This window comes from Hemiscyllium ocellatum, chromosome 43 (genome assembly GCF_020745735.1).
Source record: "Hemiscyllium ocellatum isolate sHemOce1 chromosome 43, sHemOce1.pat.X.cur, whole genome shotgun sequence".
NCBI classification, from domain to species: Eukaryota; Metazoa; Chordata; class Chondrichthyes; order Orectolobiformes; family Hemiscylliidae; genus Hemiscyllium; species Hemiscyllium ocellatum.
In genome coordinates, this window is record NC_083443.1 from 30,353,914 (window position 1) to 30,372,742 (window position 18,829).

General features: G+C 44.1%; 1 protein-coding gene across 1 annotated transcript in view; it reads right to left on the reverse strand.

Moving 5' to 3' along the window:
- The window catches only part of cdh23 (cadherin-related 23), a 674,096-nt gene that overhangs the window by 405,183 nt on the left and 250,084 nt on the right, over positions 1-18,829 (reverse strand). Inside the window, exon 13 of the mRNA XM_060854138.1 lies at positions 7,423-7,660. Coding sequence (XP_060710121.1) covers positions 7,423-7,660 — 238 coding nt within the window. The remainder of the gene's footprint in view (positions 1-7,422; positions 7,661-18,829) is intronic.

Sequence of the window (18,829 nt, forward strand, 5' to 3'; positions counted from 1 at the left end):
ATTCCCAGCCTGTAATTCACTCCCCTACTTTCCCTATTTTGAGGCTTTAACCAATCATGACCCTCTCAGTGACCACACAACACCAGGTTATAGTCCAGGAGGTTTATTTGAAATCACAAGCTTTCAGAACACTGCTCCTTTGTCAGGTGAAGTGATACTTAATTTCGAATAAACCTGTCCGACTGTAACCTGGTGTTGTGTGGTTTCTGACTTTGTCCACGCCAGTCCAACACTGGCACCCCCACCTCACAGAGACAACCATGAGAGGAGCAGTGAGACCTGTGTGACTGAGCTGGGGAGATGGTAGGGACAGGGGAGCCTGGGAAGGGGGTGGCCTGCCTGTTGAAGCCGGAATACACCTTTTACAATTCAGTCAGAGATCTCTGGAGGTTACTGCAGCCTCAAAGCTGGTGACCCCCACTTTGGGAAGTCCCACAAGCTGTAGACGCTGGGGATGAAATGAAATTGTCAGTTTTTTAAGGATATGGACACAGATGGGTAAATGGATTGGGGCTGCAGACCTGCTGTTATCTGATGGATTGGTGGAACAGACTTGTGGGTCCATTTTCCAGCAATTTCATCTATTGCTACCAGGATTGAGTTGATTTCTCCAGATTTAAATGAAAACTCTGGACTAATAACAGAGGACTGGCTTCACGAATGTATACAAAAGCAGCCAAACAGAACCCGCAAAACAAATTTTACCCCCAACTTGTTTAGTCTGCTCCCCCTCCCAACCAAGTATTTAGCTGCCTGTTACTCCAAATATCTCCCTCAGCCAACTCTACTCGGAAATACAAAAGCTGCAAAATCCTGCTGAGAGTTTCAAGAATGTCTGTTTTTGTTCCAAATTAAAGCTCATCAGTGAATCCACAAAAGCTTATGTTAACATTCACCTGGTTGAACAGAATTCAAGTGCTGCTGGAAAGAGAGGGGTGTTGCTGAAGCTTTTCATCTGGCACTCATCAGGACTAATGCAAGAATGTCAAATGTATACTCGAGTGTTCCTGTGCTTTGTGCTGAATTGTTGAAGTATCTTTTGTGGTGATACATTAAACATCTCTTGGCACTGACTCAAAGAGGTTGAAGGAACTCCTCCCCCATATCCTGGTCAATATTTATCCCTCAATTAACATTGTCCCGTGTTTTCAATAAGTGACTCCATAAAGTAATTCATTTGTTTTACAGGGAGCTTTGTCATGGATGTCATGGAAGTTACTGCATAAAATTTCAGTTTTTTTAAAGTTAAGTGCTACTAAAGCTTTGCTTGTTGTTGACAGAGATAATACACTGCACACAGAGTATAATGTCATCTTTGGTCATTGCAGAGTTTAACTTTACGTGAGAACAGAGTCAGGAATGAGGCTCAACCCAAGCGAACAGAAGGCCAATAGAGGAAAAGGGATGAATAGAATCGCTCACAGTAAATGTGATGGCTTTGAAAATTACTAACGTGCTTCTTCAGGGACAAGGCTGATACAATGAGACCCCCGTAAGGCACAGCAGTTATAATTATACTGCACTTCAGTGATGAAACTGTTTCATTTGTTCAAAGATGTATCTTCACAAAACATGACTGGCCCTAGGATAACCTAACATCTCCAAAATACACCTGATTTTTCAAATAAATGTTAATTTTACAAGAGATTTGCTGTGAAGTTTACAACCTATCGAACACTCCTTTGAAAAAGAATCTGAGAAATATTGTCCACTGACAGTGGCAGACACATTCTCAGGGATTTGAAGATTTTTTTATTTTAAGAGAGGTATCAAGCAGTTCAGTACAACACAGATTAAGACAATAAATGCCAACATGTGACATTTTTGACCACTAATTACTGGGAACAGTCACCAATAAGCTGCAAGGCTTTTTTATTCATCCACAGGATGAGGTCATCACTGGCTGGGCAGCATTAATTGCCCATCCCTAATTGCCCAGAGGGCAGTGAAGACTCAGTCACGTTGTTGTGGGTCTGGAGTCACATGTAATCTAGACCAGGTAAGGATGGCAGTTTCCTTCCCTTAAGGAGATCACTGACAAACAATTTGTGGTCATCATTAGATTCTTAATTCCAGATATTTTATTGAATTCAAATTCCACGATCTGCTGTAGTGAGATTCAAACCTGGGTCCCCAGAACATTATCTGGGTCTCTGGATTAACAGTCCTGCGATAATACCACAAGACCATCACTCTTGTGTTGCTCTTCTGATTTCAATAGGTAGATGCTGTGTTGAAAGTTAGATGGGTTTTTACTGAACTGATTGATTATAGGACTTTCTCCTGCAAAAGCAAGTTGTCCATTACATTAAGCATTGTGTAAGTGTTGAAATACATTAGAACACTTCCCTCATTTACAAAAACACCATTATGCATTTAAAACTAAAGATAAAACTGTTGGGATCTCGGTTATAATGATCGGAAAACATTCAAATGTCCAGAATCCTTTTAAAATGGAAAAAAAATCTTTTAGCAGCTTTCACTTAGAGAGTGCAATGTCATCTTTGTTCATTACACAGTTTAACTTCTGTACAATAATAGAACCAGGAATCAATCTGAGTGAACGCACCCAATCAAACTGAAAGACTATCTGAAAAAGGTGATAAATAAGATGAGGATTATAGAAACCCCAGCTCTTGCAATTAGAATCATACAATCGCTGAAAGCAGGCCAGTAAGCCCATTGAGTCCACACCGACCCTCCGAAGAGCATCCCATCCAGACCTACCCCCGACCCTATACCTATAATCCTGTATTTCCCATAGCCAACACACCTAGCCTGTACAACTCTAGACACTACGGGCAATTTAGCATTGCCAAACCACCTAACTTGCACATAGCGTCATACGGCACGGAAACAGATCCTTCAGTCCAACCAGTCCATGCTGAACATAATCCCAAACTAAACGAGTCCCAACTGCCTGCTCCTGGCCCATATCCCTCCAAACCTTTCCTATTCATGTTCAAATGTCTTTTAAACATTGCGATTGCTCCCATATCCACACTTGTTCAGGAGTGAAGTTTATTCCACAACAAACCATCCTCTGTGTAAAACAATTGGCCCTCATGTCTTTCTAAAATCTCTCTCCTCTCATCTTAAAGTTGTGCCTCTTACTGTTGAAATCCCCCATCCTAGGGAAAAGGCAACTAACCTTAACTCTATCTATACCCCTCATGATTATATAAACTTCTAAGAGGTCGCCTCTCAACCTCCTATGACCCAGTGAAAAAGGTCTGAGCCTCTCCAGCCTTTCTTTTTAAGTCAAACCTTCCCTACCTGGTAAATCCCTTCTGAACCCTCTCCAACTTGATATCCTTCCCATAACTGGGCAACCAGAACTGGACAGAGTATTCCAGAAAAGGCCTCACCAATGTAATGTAGCCCTCAACATAACATCTTTGGACTGTGGGAGGAAACCAGAGCACCCGGAGGGAACCCATGCAGACACAGGCAGAACATGCATGCTCCACACAGACAGGCACCCGAAGGTGGAATCGATGTCTGCGCTGCTAGACACAGTGCTGTCCCAATTGCCTGACAGGATTGAGATTCTTACAGCCAGTATGCAGGAGAGCAGAGGCTGCAGGGTGGATAAGCAGACTGACTGTGGCACTGCGATAAAGGAAGCCATTGAAGCGGATGGGCTTGGTAAGAATATATTTGGAGCAGATGATCGCACAGTTGATGATAGACACAGATCTCTGCAGCTGAGAGGAAGAGTCCAGGGAGCTGTGATGCCTGCCAGGTGCTACGGACTGGGACATCTGCTCAGGGCCAGAGAGGTACTTGCAATGGGAGGGGTAAGATCTGATTGTGGACCATGAAGTACCAATAACACGGAGTACCAGGAAAGAGGCTCTTCCTCGGGAATCTGAGAAGCTCAATGTCAAATTAGATTCATTTTCCTATTTATTCATTCACAGGACACAGGTGGCTGATCATCATTTATTGCCTCATCTCTAATTGCCCTTTGAAAGGTGGCCTTCTGGAGGTCTTTGGAATGTAGGAACGCTCACAGTGCTCTTAGGAAGAACATTCCAGGAATTTGACCCCATGACATTGAAGAAATGACAATATAATCCAAGGCAGGACGGTGAGTGGCTTTTTAAGGGAATTTGCATGGTGGTGGTCCTATATATCTGCTGCTTTTGTCCTTCTATATGTCAGTGGCTACAGACTTGGAAGATGCTGTCAATGGGGTCTCTGTCAGTTCACACTTTGTAGATGGTACACATTCCTGTCACTGTGCTGACGGAAGTGCATGTTTGAGGAATTGGGGCAAATAAATAGGTGGCTTTGTCCTGGATGGTTTAGATTAGACTTACAGTGTGGAAACAGGCCCTTCGGCCCAACAAGTCCACACCGACCCGCCGAAGCGCAACCCACCCATACCCCTACATTTACCCCTTACCTAACACTACGGGCAATTTAGCACAGCCAATTCACCTGACCCGCACATCTTTGGACTGTGGGAGGAAACCGGAGCACCCGGAGGAAACCCACGCAGACACGGGGAGAACGTGCAAACTCCACACAGTCAGTCGCCTGAGTCGGGAATTGAACCCGGGTCTCAGGCGCTGTGAGGCAGCAGTGCTAACCACTGTGCCACTGTGCCGCCGTGCCATGAGTTTCTTGAATGTTGTTGAAGTTCCACTCATCCAGACAAGTGGGAATATTCCATTACACTCTTGACTCATGACTGTAGATGGCAAACAGGCTTTGAGAGTCAGGAAGTGAGTTACTAACCATAAAGTTTCTAGCCTCTGACTTGTTCACACAGCCATAGTAACTTTGTATGGTGAGTCCAGTGCAGGTTCGGTTCAATAGTAATGCCCAAGATGTTGTTACCGTAGCATTCAGCAATGGTAATGCCACTGAAAGACATGGTGTAAAGTGGCCAAGACTGACACCTGATCAGGTTATTGACATTTTGGATCCAGGTAAAAGTAATCGGGCAGCTTTGTTCATTATAGATGACATATTGTGAATACTGTGAAGTAACTTCAGTGTAAAACAGTAAGATATAGAATCAGTTTGGGGAAAGTTAAAATATTCCAGAGGGAAGAGATCACTTGTGGCAGTAGTTATACGACTGCTAACAATAGTCACCTTGAAGAACAGATTATACAGGAATAGATAACTGCTTCATGTAAGAATGGTGCTGCCATAATCATAGGTGACTTCCTCATGTCGATTGGGTGAATCAGATAAGACCAGAAGAGACCATAAGACCATAGTAGCAGAAATTAGGCCATTCAGCCCATCAAGTCTGGTCCGCCATTCAATCATGACAGAGTTTCACAATGCCATTCTCCCGCTTTCTCCCCATAACCCTATATCAAGAACCTCTCTATCTCCATCTTAAATGTACTCAAAGACCTCCACAGGATTGTGTGGCAATGGATCCTATCGATTCACCACCCTCTGGCTGAAGCTTGGCAAAGGCAACCTGGAAAAGAGATTCACAGGATACATTCAGGATAATTCTTCAGAGCAGTATGTTTGACAGCCAACTAGGGAGCAGGCTATTCCACAGTTGGTCATGTACAAGAGATTCAAGATGGTGCCAAAACCAGGAGCTCTTTGCAAGCTCTGTACAGCAGACCTTATTCTCACATTTCTTATAACCATCTTGCACTTTTAAATCTAAATTCTAAATATGCCACTCTGTCTAAGCACCTTGTGATCTGCATGTCCTTTTTGCTATGATCTGCCCATACTGCTCGCAAAACAAAGCTTTTCACTGTATTTAGGTTCATGGGCTTACAATAAATCAAATCAAAGAGAAATTGATAATGCTGATGTTATCTCTCAAGACATAGGATCCACAGGTGGGTGAACTGATACTGAAAGATCCAGAGTTTTTTACATTCACAAGTACATCTGTGCCTGGGCTAAAATTCCAGCTATTTGTTCATAAACAGTAGCACACCCCTATTGGCATGGCATGCTTCCAGTGGCCCAAGTTAAGATGGAGTCTAAGACCGTTACAGCCTCAGGTCACATGAGATGATACAGTGACGTAATCATGAGCATGTTTTTGAAAGGTTTGTTGATATACTGACTGTCAGGCAAAACACAATGGCAAGCTAAGGGGTTTTAGTATAAATAAAGACTAAAGGTCATGGAGGATCATAATGTGTTAGGTTTTAGCTGAGCGCCAGTGGGTGAGGCAACTCAAGGCTTGGTCATGTGGTCACTAAGCTTAGCAACTGTAACACTTGACTTCTTGCAATCTAAGTGAAAGAGATGGACACTGGGCTACAGATTCACCATCTTACCCCATGGCACACCCTCCTGTCTGTGTTTGGCTGGAGAGAATATTTCACTGTCCACTGCACCTCAGCACAAACCCAGTGTGTCAGTGCCCAGCAAATGGCACCCAAATTGAGACAAGATGGAACAGCAGAAGTGGGCCATTCAGCCCATTGAGTCAGGAGAGAGTGAGGACTGCAGATGCTGGAGATCAGAGCCAAAAAGTGTGGTGCTGGGAAAGTACAGCAAGTCAGGGAGCATCCGAGGAGCAGGAGAATCGGCATCTCGAGCATAAGCTTTTCATCAGGAAGATGAAGATCCCTGGTGAAGAGCATATGCTTGAAATGTTGACTGTCCTGCTCCTTGGATACTGCCTGACCAGCTGTGCTTTTCCAACACTATAAGTTTTGAGCTCATTGAGTCAGCTCTACCATTCAATGATCACGATCTGATAATCCTCATATTTACTCTTCTGACTTTTCCCAACAACCCTTAATTCCCCTGATTAAAAATCTAAGTCAGCTTCGACAGCCCTCTGCAGTCAAGACTTCGACAGATTCCCTCCTCTCTGAGAGAAGAAATTCCTCCTTGTCTCTGTCTTAAATACATGACCTCTTACTCTGAGACCATGCTTTTTGCTCTTAGACTCTCTCACAAGCAGAAATAAACTTTCCATATTTATCCTGCAAGTCTCCAATGTTTCAATAAGGCCACCTTTCATTGTTGTAAACTCCAGTGAGTACAGGCCCAACCTACACAACCTCTCCTTATAAGACAGTCCCTCCAAACCTGGGATCAGCCGCAGGAACCTTCTCTGAACTGCCTGCAAGTGAAATGCTTTTGCAAACAGTGACACAAGGTGGTGACCTATTGAATCAAAATGCTTTATCTTTGCACCTTGACCTTCCCTTTCTCTTGTTGCTTTTGGTGAGGAGAAGGGGAGGGTGAATAGATTCCCAAAACCTCACCAATGAAATCTCTTGCCAATACAACAGCCTTGGAAAGGCAGATTCAGACTTCTCCCGCTTGTTGTATGTGGCAGCTTAGGTTTGGAGGTGGTGGGGTACGTGTGTTTGACTGTGTGCGTGCAGATATGGAGCAGTGTGGTCAGCACGGTGTGGCTGATGCCCAATCTCTAATTGTTCAGCACAAAACCGTTTCACTTACTCGAACTCTGACCACCTGCACTGGAGAGGCCTCATTCTCACGAATTGTACCCAGGTAGGTCTCCTTCTGAAAGGTGGGCACGTTGTCATTAATGTCCAAAATATTGATTCGCAAACGTCCTGTGGTCTCTTCACCACCTCCATCCTTTGCTATAACGGTTAAAGTGTATCGCCGTGTTGCCTCGAAGTCTAACCTCTGGATGAGAGTCACTATGCCGGTATCCTTGTCAATTGTAAACCTGCCAGACAACAAAGAGAAGGGTTAATGGAACAAAGTGCATACTATATAACAAAATAACAGGGGAGGTCGTGCCCTAGTGGTAATCTCACTGCAGTAGTAATCCAGAGCCCAAGGTTCACATCCTGGGGTCATGGGTTCAAATCCACTCAACCAAATAATGAAATTGGAATTCAATAGAAAATCTGGCGTTAGATCCATCTGCCTCACTGAAATCCGTTATGGAAATGAATCTACCTTCCTTACCTAGTCTGGCCTCCACATGACTCCTGAACCCCAGCAAGTGGTTGACCCCTGACTGCCTTCTAATGGCTCCAGTAAGCCACTCAGTGTAAGGACAATAAATGCTGGACCACAGTGATACCCAGATCTCATGAGTGAAGCTTAAAAAGTTCCCACATGAGAGACTTCGCCTATAACCATTTCAGAGTTAAGATCCATTTGTTTCACTCCCATATGTTCATCAATTGAAATGTGTCAATAGAATCATAGAGATGTGAAGTACAGAATGGAAAAAACCCTTCGGTCCAACTTGTCCATGCCGACCAGATATCCTAACCGAATCTAGTCCTATTTTCCAGCACTTGGCCCATTTCCCTCTGAATCCTTCCTATTCATATACCCATCCAGGTGCCTTTTAAATGTTGTAATTGTACCAGTCTCTACCACATCCTCTGGCAGACCATTCCATACACGTACCACCCTCTGTGTGAAAAAGCTGCCCCTTAGGTCCCTTTTATATCTTTCCCCTCTCACCCTAAATCTATGCCCTCTAGTTCTGGTCTCCCCCACCCCAGGGAAAAGACTTTGCCTATTTATCCTATCCATGCCCCCCGTGGATTTTATAAACCTCTATAAGGTCACCCCTCAGCCTCCGACACTCCAAGGAAAACAGCCCCAGCCTGTTCAGCCTCTCCCTATAGCTCAAATCCTCCAACCTTGACAACATCCTTGTAAATCTTTTCTGAACCCTTTCAAGTTTCACAACATCTTTCTGATGAGAAAGAGACAAGAATTCACGCAATATTCCAAAAATGGCCTAACCAACATTCAGTACAGCCGCAACATGACCTCCCAACTCCTGTACTCAATACTCTAACCAATAAAGGAAAGCATACCAAACGCCTTCTTCATTATCCTATCTACCTGCGACTCTACTTTCAAGGGGCTATGAATCTGCACTCCAAGGTCTCTTTGTTCAGCAACACTCCCCGGGACCTTACCATTAAGTGTATAAGTCCTGCTCTGATTAGCTTTTCCAAAAGGCAGCACCTCACATTTATTTAAATTAAACTCCATCTGTCACTTCTCAGCCCATTGGTCCATCTGGTCAAGATCCTGTTGTAATCTGAGGTAACCCTCTTCACTGTCCACTACACCTCCAATTTTAGTGTCATCTGCAAACTTACTAACTATACCTCCTATGTTCACATCCAAATCATTTATGTAAATGACAAAAAGTAGTGGACCCAGCACTAATCCTTGTGGCACTCCACTGGTCACAGGCCTCCAGTCTGAAAAACAACCCTCCACCACCACTCTCTGTCTTCTACCTTTGAGCCAGTTCTGTATCCAAATGGCCAGTTCTCCCTGTATTCCATGAGATCTAACCTTGCTAATCAGTCTCCCATGATACAAAGTCCTCTTTGTCACTTCTTAAAAAAACTCAATAAAGTTTGTGAAACATGATTTCTCATGCACAAAGCCATGCTGACTATCCCTAATCTGTCCTTGCCTTTTCAAATATATGTACATCCTGTCCCTCAGGATTCCCTCCAACAACTTGCCTACCGCCAATGTCAGGCTCACCGGTCTATAGTTCCCTGGCTTGTCCTTGCCACCTTTATTAAATGGTGGCACCATGTTAGCCAACCTTCAGTCTTCTGGCACCTCGCCTGTGGCTATCGATGATACAAATATCTCTGGAAGGGGCCCAGCAGTCACTTCCCCAGCTTCCCACAGAGTCCTAGGGTACACCTGATCGGGTCCTGGGGAGTTCTCCACTTTTACATGTTTCAAGACCGTTCAGCTCTTGCACCCTCAAGTTGCAAGTTCCACATTCTCACTACTGTTTAGGTAGAGAGGTTTCTCATTAATTTCTTATTTGATTTATGAGTGACCATCTTAAATTTATGGTTGGTTAGTTCAGTTGATTGGATGGCTGGTTTGTGGTGCAGAGTGATGCCAACAGCGTGGATTCAATTCCCACATTGGCTGAAGTTACCATGAAGGACTCTCCATGTCAAACTCTCCCCTCACCTAAGGTGTGGTGACTCTCTGATTAAACTACCACCAGTCGATGACAGAGCAGCTCTATTGTCTGGTCAGACAATGGCAACGTTAGCTTTTATCTCTGGCTATTGATTTCAGTCCACTGCACGTGTGGAAATATTTGCCAAAGTTTATCCTATAGAGCACCTGCAGAATTTTGAAGTCCTCTTTTCTAATGGAAGACAGTGCCCCAGCCTCTTGAGTCTTTCTCGATAAACTAGAACCTCTGCATTTTGGTGGCATCCTCACAAATCCTAAATCTCCAGTTTGTCTTTGAAAAGATGGAAGTTTGGTCTAACCAAGGCTTGATTTAGGTTTGCAATATAACTTCTGCTGTTTTTCTACTCTAGGCCCTCTGGAAAGACAACACATGCGCACACCTTTATGTGCTTTTGTTACAGTCCATTAACCTCACTGTGCCTTGCCAAACAGCTGAAACAGTTTCTGAAGGGGATTCACAGAGCAGGCATTAGCTACATTTTGGTGTGAATCACAGAGAAACTGTTGGATCTTACCACATTCTTAACCTTAGAAACTAAACCTTAGCAGATTAAAGGTAAATGTGCTTGTTAGGCAGTGAAATCCACACCAGGGTGGCAAACCACATATTATTGCTACAATTTTCTACGGCTGAATATCAAAAGAACATTTAGTCAGGATTGCATCAAATGCCAAGGGTTTAACTGATTTTTCCATCTAACCAATTCCCTTTGGACCTGGGGACATGCTTTGTAAACCTCTGGACTATGAAATCAAGGTGAAAAAGCAATTATTTTCTTGTGATTCCCATCCCTTAAGAAAAATTAATATTCTGGACCTTGTAACAAGGATGTGGTGGTAGTTAGTTTATCAAAGTGGATTTATGGACTACATTTCTATGCTTGAAAAAAGGCAGCCAATCACTAACAGCTGATTAATGTTTCATGGTATTAAAATTCAATTTACATATTTACACTATGCAAATTGAAAGAGGGGAAAATTCGACGACAAAGGCAACATGTGGGATATTCTTGAGACTGTCCAGTGGGAAATGGGCAGGTTATTTTCTTTAAATATTAATGGGTCCACAGCCAACACCAACTGAATCTAAAGCAGAAATTATAAAACTTGAAATGATGATCGTATTAACTAAACCATGTAAAACAGTGAGTTTCCCTCTCTCTGAACTGTTTTTTAAAAAAAAACAGTTAATCTTTTAGGCTCTTCCATTGAGAGGTCTGAAATGTGGTTATTGTAGGATATTCTTAACTGTGGAACAACAAGAGAAAAATAGGGAGCTGGTGACAGTTACAAGGCAATAACTCTATCGAGCTGTTTGCAAGCAGTCATAAAAACACAGCTTGGATAGTTTACGACCAACAGAGACCCCAACGATGAATTATTTCCGAAAATTGACTGCTTGGTTTCCATTGTCATTGGTTTAAAACACTTCTCCGAATCTCAATTGTTAGCCAGAAGCGTACTGCTTGTGATGGCATACATGTAGCTGACACGACAGTAAAAGGGGAGTGATGGAGGGAATTCAGGCATTTAAAAACTTCGGAAAAGATTCAGATAATTTTTGACTTATTAAAGCAAAACCAATAGCACTAGCACATACAGTCAACATTTCGCCATCACATTTTTAATCACCAAACACTATGCGCCAAAATCTACAGAGAACCGCAATTATTTTCAACCTAAAGATAGGTTGAAAAGGAGAGGTTGAGTTATTTCACAGAATCATAGAGTCCCTTTAGTGTGGAAACAGGCCATTCGCCCCATCGTGTCCAAACCGACCCTCTGATTTGCATCCTACCCAGACCCACCACCCCCAATTTACCCCTGTAACCCTGCATTCCCCATGGAACCTAGCCTACATATCCCTGCACAGTATGAGCAATTTAGCATTGCTATTCCAACCAATCTGTACATCAATGGACTGTGGGAGGAAACCAGAGCACCCAGAGGAAACCCACAATTTTTACTCATTGGAGTTTAGAGGCATTAGAGGCAACCTTATTGAAACATCTGAGATTCTTATGGAACTTAACAGGGTTGATATTTCCCTTGTGGGAGAGTCGAGGATTGTTATGTAGTTGGGGATGCTGCCCCTTTGAGAGAGCTGGTCAGGTGACATGAAAACGGGCAGGGCTTATGTCCAGTCTAGAACCAGCAGTGGAGGTGTGAGCATTCCTGTTCAGATTTACCATTTGTCTACCTGGTACATAACTCCAAAGCAAGCACCAACATAATGAGGAGCAGAGGACACATCTCAGAGTAAGGAGTCACAAGAGGAAGAGGTTCTTCTGTCAAAGGGCAGTGAGTCTGTGGTGGCTGGGTCATTAAGTATAGTCAGTGATGAGATACATTTTGAATCAGTAAGGAGAATCAAAGGTAATGGGGAAAACTTAGAAAAGCGGGGTTGAAGATTATCCGATTAGTGGAGCATACCTGATGGTTTGAATACCCTACTTACAAAGAACAAAGAACATTACAGCTCAGGAACAGGCCCTTATGGCCCTCCAAGCCTGTTCCCAATCCATAACCTCTACCTAAATCAATTTTTGAAGAGTCATAGAGATGTACAGCATGGAAACAGACCCGTCGGTCCAACCCGTCCATGCCGACCAAATATCCCAACCCAATCTAGTCCCACCTGCCAGCACCTCTAAACCTTTTCTATTCATATACCCATCCAGATGCCTTTTAAATGCTGCAATTGTATCAGCCTCCACCACTTCCTCTGGCAGCTCGTTCCATACATGCACCACCCTTTACGTGAAAATGTTGCCCCTTAGGTCTCTTTTATATCTTTCCCCTCTCACCCTAAATCTATGTCCTCTAGTCCTGGACTCCCCGACTTTGCCTATTTATCCTATCCATGCCCCTCATGGATTTTATAAACCTCTATAAGGTCACCCCTCAGCCTCCGATGCTCCAGGGAAAACAGACCCAGCCTGTTCAGCCTCTCCCTGTAGCTCAAATCCTCCGACCCTGGCAACATCCTTGTAAATCTTTTCTGAACTCTTTCAAGTTTCACAACATCTTTCTGATAGGAAGGAGACCAGAATTGCACACTATATTCCAACAGTGGCCTAACCAACGTCCTGTACAGCTGCAACATGGCCTCCCAACTCCTATACTTAATAATAGGATCTGAAATAACAAAGGACTTCTGCTCCGATGTCTTATACTTTTTGACTTGTTAATTGCTTTAGAAACAATATGTCACATCTGTGGCCACAGTGAAATCTTGTGAAAAACAGACACAAACTGGCGATGAGAATCCTGCATTTGTATTGTACCTCTGACAACCTCAGCATATCCCAAAGAATTAGGCAACAATTTGAAGCATTTTTTGTTCAGGGTTGGCATCGTTGCAGTGTAGGAAATAAGGCAATTAACATGCACAGCAAGATCACACAATAAAGTTGCTTTCGGGTAGTTTTTGTCGGGATGACTATTGGCCAGGACAAGGGGGAGTACTCCCCTTTGAATTGAGCCACGCAATCTTTTACCTGAGAAGTCAAGTCGCCTCATCCAACGAGTGGCACTTCAGGCAATGCAGCACTCACTCGGTACTGCACCGTAACACCGGCCTTCAGAGTGGGACTGAAACTCACCAACACTCAGGCTCACTACCCACTGAGCAACAAGACACACCGACAATGTAAGCACAGTCCATCAAAACTTTGTTGCCAGAACTGTTTGTGCTGGAAGACACACGTCCAAGTGATAACAAATCACTTGCCCCATTGATAAATAACAGTAATCAATAGGTTCATCATGGGCTGCTTTGAAAAATTTGTACAAAAGGCAAGGGCAAAACTGTGGGGGAAAAAAACCCAATGACATTATTTTACTGTGAGCTATATTTAAATATTTTGGCAGTAGAGTAATGAAAAGTTATGCCTTTGCAATATCCTTGCAGCAAAATAAATTAACTTTACATTTTGCAATGTAGTCTGGCAAATGTGGATTTGAATAGAATTGTTTTTTTCATTATTTGCACATTATACAGTAATTGACGTGTTTTATCACATTACTGGCACCTATTTAATATGAAGTGCTGAGGAAATTTGGAACTACTGCTACACAATGCTAGAAATGTATAAATGATTACATATTATAGAATTTGCCGTACAGGAGTTCATCCAGACCTTATGGAACAGTCAATTTGGATTCTACTTTCCATAAAGTTTGTTGCATTTATTTTTCACGTACTTATGTAATCCCAAGTGAACATATCTTTTCTTGAAATGGAAATGAAAAGCTGGACATCCCTAGGATTTGGGAGTGGCTCCTGTTTCTATTCTTCACTCAGTTTCACTCTAAAGTTACAGGCAGCCGGTAGGATTCAGACTCAATGAATTGTAACTGCCTCCCAGGCCTACCTGAGTGCAGGTGATTTACACACAGGGTTCAAGAGTGATAAGAGAGTCCTGGAGTATGGAGAGGCCTGCTCCCAGTCACACCATTGTTTGCTACGCAGAATGATGCCAAGATTGTGGGTTCAATTCTGAAAGCAGCTGAGGTTACCAGAAAGGACTCTTCTTCTCAATATCTCCCCATGCCTGAGGCATGGTGACCCTCAGGTTAAACCACCACCAGTCATTTCTCTCTAGTGAGAGAACAGCCTCTATGATCCTCTGGGACCAGGGTGACTTTATCTTACCATATTATCCATGTAATAGGACAGACAACAGCCCACTGTTTACTGACTAAGAAATGATCAGTGCAAACAGTGGGGAGTGCTGGGTGAAGTTAGGGGGACAGAATGTGTAAGTGTGCAAGGAATCCCTTTTCAAAATATCTGGAGTGGGATTTATATTCCTCACACCCTGCTGCATGTACAGTGATTTTTTTTTGAGGGGCACTGGGGGAATCTGTGAAGCCGAGAAACATGAAGTAACCTTGGGACCCCTTCAGCCCCAGGGCGCATACCCAAAGCAATTGCAATTTGTACAAAGCTATTGTGGTTACATTTCCATAATCAAGATTGCTAGTACAAGGATATACTTGTGAGCTATAAGTGGAGAAACTCAGCAGGTCTGAACGCATCTACGGACAGAAAGCAGAAATAATGTTTCAGATCCAATCTGACTCTTTCTCAGAACTTGTGGCGAGACTTTTGAATATTGGAAACAAAAACAGAAATTGCTGGAAAATCTCAGCAGGTCTGGCAGAATCTGTGGAGAGAAATCAGAGTTAATGTTTCGGATCCAGTGACCCTTCCTCAGACCTGGATCCCAGTGGAGTTTCGGATTTCCAACATCCTCAGTTCTTTCATTCTTTTGAATGTTGGGTTTGGCTCAGCTGACTCATATCTGCTTCTGAATCACACTTTTCCAGTTTTAAGTCCCAATCCAGAACTTGACAAGAAAAATCCAGTCTGATATTTTAGTGCAGTACTGAGGGAATGCTACACTGTCAGAGGGTGAATACTGAGGGAGTGTTGCACTGTCAATAGGTCGTAGTAACTTCACTGTACTGCCCTATTAATTGATTAGTAAAGTTACTGGATAAAAACATAATTGTCAATGTACAGGGTGTGAGCTCTGGCTCTCTGGGTGGCACTCTCGTCTCTAAGTCAAAGAAAGTGGTGCTGGAAAAGCACAGCAGTCAGGCAGCATCTGAGGAGCAAGAGAGTCAACATTTTGGGCATAAGCCCTTCTTCAGGAATGTTGGGGGGGGGGAGGTTGGTGCTGAGAGATACATAGGAGGGTTGTTGTTAGGGGGAAGGTACATGGGGAACATGATGGGTAGATGCAGGTGAGGGCTGATGGTGATAGGTTGGTGGGGAAGGTGGAGTGGACAGGTGGGAAGGAAAATGAACAGGTCAAGAGGGAGGTACAGAGTTGGAGGCTTGGATCTGGGATGAGTTGGTGGGAGGGGAGATGAGGAAATTGGTAAAGTTGACATTGATGCCATGTGGTTGGAGGGTCCCAAGGTAGAAGACGAAGCGTTCTTTCTCCAGGCATTGGGTGGCTAGGATTTAGTGTTGGAGCAGGCCCAGGTCTTGCATGTGCTTGGTGGAGTGGGGGTGGGGGTGGGGGGGGGGAGGGGAGAGAGTTGGAGTTGAAGTGGTCGATCACGGGGCAGTGGGGTTGTTTGGTGTGTGTATCCCAGAGATGTTCCCTGAAAAATTCCCAAGATGGCATCCTGTCTCCCCAATGTACAGGAGACCACACTGAGAGCAATGGACACAGTAGATGAGGTGTTTGGATATGCAGGAACATTTCTGTTGGATGTGGAAGGATCCTTTCGGGCTTTGGATAGAGATGGGGGGGGGGGGGGGTGGTTTGGGTGCAGGCTTTACACTCTTGCGGTGGCAGGAGAAGGTGTGGGAGTGGAGGATAGGGTAGTGTGGACCTAAAGAGGGAGTCATGGAAGGAATGGTCTCTGGAATGCCGATGGGGTGGGGAGAGAAATATATCTCTGGTGGGGTCTGCTTGTAACAATGGAAAGGCAGAGATGGTGGAGAATGATGCGTTGTATCTGGAGGTTGGTGGGGTAGAAGGTGAGGACTGAGAGTTTTATCCTTGTTGTGGTTGGAGGGGTGAGGTTCAAGAGCGGAGGTGCGGATGTGGAGGAGATGTGCTTGAGGGCATTGTTGATCACGTGGGAGGGGAAATTGTGGTCCTTAAAATAGGATGTCCTGGAGTGGAATTGCTCCCTCCTGGGAGCGGGTATGGCAACGGTGAAGGAATTGGGAGTAAAGGATTGCATTTTTACAGGAGGCAGGGTGGGAGGAGGTGTAGTCCAGATAGTCCACATTCCTGATGAAAGTCTTATCCCCAAAATGTCAACTTTCCTGCTCCTCAGATACTGCCTGACCTGCTGTCTTTTCCTACGCCATACTTTTCGACTCTGATCACTTTCTCCACCCTCGCCTCTAAGTCATAGGAGTCTTCAGTGCAAACTCTGGGCTGACTCCCAAGCATGATACTGAGGAAAGGCTTCATCATTACAAAGGCCATCCTCTGATGACAGTTCTCAGCTTGACAGAAAAGATCCCAATGCACAACTTCACAGAACATCTGGGGATATCTCCCTGGTTTCTTGACCAACGTCCATTCTCTAGCAATATTAACATCATGACCAATGTATTCCAACTCAAGAAACAGCATCTCATCTTCACATTGGGCACTTGATAGCCTTCTGGGCTCAACACTTGAGTTCAACAATTCAAGATCATGACTTACAGTCATAGAGACCTTGAGTACAGAAGAAGGTCATTTAGCCCATTGAGTATGCACCTGTCAAAAACAACACCCTAACCATTCTAATCTCATTTTCCATCACTTGGCCCATAACCTTGAGTGCCTTGGCATTGCAAGGGCAAACCTCAATACTTCTTCAATGTGCTGAGGGTTTCTGCCTCTCCCACCCTTACATGCAGTGAGTTCCAGAATCCCACCACCCACTGGGTGAAAACCTTCCCATCTCCTCAAAGCCTTCTGCTCTTCCCTTAAGTTAATGCACCCTGGTGACAGATCACTCTAGCAAGGGGAAAAGTTTCTTTCAGTCTACCCTGTCTATGCCCGTCATAATGTCTATTAAGTCCTCCCCTCAGCATCCTCTGCTCAAAGGAAACCAATCTCTCTTCATAACATCATGGTTCTGCCCATATGTTGATTTTGATTGTTTTGTGCCATGTACCAATTCACAACGTTTTCATGTTTTCACTTTCTGACAGAGCTCTGTTATTCACACTCTCACAGTAAATCTGCCTCTGTCTCTTTACTGCAGCTACTGTTGTTCTCTTTGCTTTATCTTCTGTGACATCTTTGTCATCTAATCTCTCCCACCCTCTACCCTATCTCAGACCTCTCCATTTATTGCTCTCCTCCTGCCCTCTTTTTGACAGAATAAAACTGTTCAAATTTCCACTTCTTTCCATCCTGAATGGCCACATTCAATTCAGAACAATAGCACCGTTTCTCTCTTCACAGATACTGTCAGACTTGCTGAGCATTTCCAGGATGTTTTGTTTTCAGATCAGTGAACCATTCGGTTCTTGTGGTGCTGTGGCAGTGTCCCTACCTCTGAACCATGAGGACCCACAACCAAGTCCCACCTGCTCCCAAGGTGTACCGTAATATCTCTGGACTTGTTGATTAGAAAAATATATCCGTAAACCCAATTATTTGATCACTGTCATCTTTCTATTTGTGAAATACTGGAAATCTATTTTCTATATTTATTCACAAGTGGGTGTCACTGGCTGGGCCCAGCATTTATTGCCCATCCATAGTTGCCCCTTGAGAAGGTGGGAGTGAGCTGCCTTCTTGAATCGCTGCAGTCCATCTGCTGTGGGTAGACGCACAATGCCCTTAGGGTGGGAATTCCAGGATTGTGAGCCAGCGACGCTGAAGGAATGACGGTATATTTTCAAATCAGAATAGTGAGGGGCTCGGAGGGGAACTTGCAGGTGATGGTGTTCCCATGTATCTGCTGCCTTTATCCTTCTAGATGGAAGTGATCATGGGTTTGGAAGGTGCTGTCTAAGTACCTTTGGTGAATTTCTGCAGTGCATCTTGTAGACGATACGGACTGCTGCCACTGAGCATCAGCTGTGGAGGGAGGAGATGTTTGTGGATGTGGTGCTGATCAAGTGAGCTGCTTTGTCTTGGATGGCAACAAGCTTCTTGAATGTTGTTGGAGCTGCACTCATCCACAAGTGGGCAGTATTCCATCACACTCCTGTCTTGTGCCTTGTAGACAATGGGTAGGCTTTGGGGAGTCAGGAAGTGAGTTATTCGCCTCTGACCTGCTCTTGTAGCCATTGTGTTTTGTGGCGAGTGCAGTTTGAGTTGTACCTCTCCTAGGATGCTGGAGATAGTGAGGACTGGCAAGTCAGAGTAGATAAAATGTGGAGCTGGAAAAAGCACAACAAGTCAGGTCGCATCCAGGG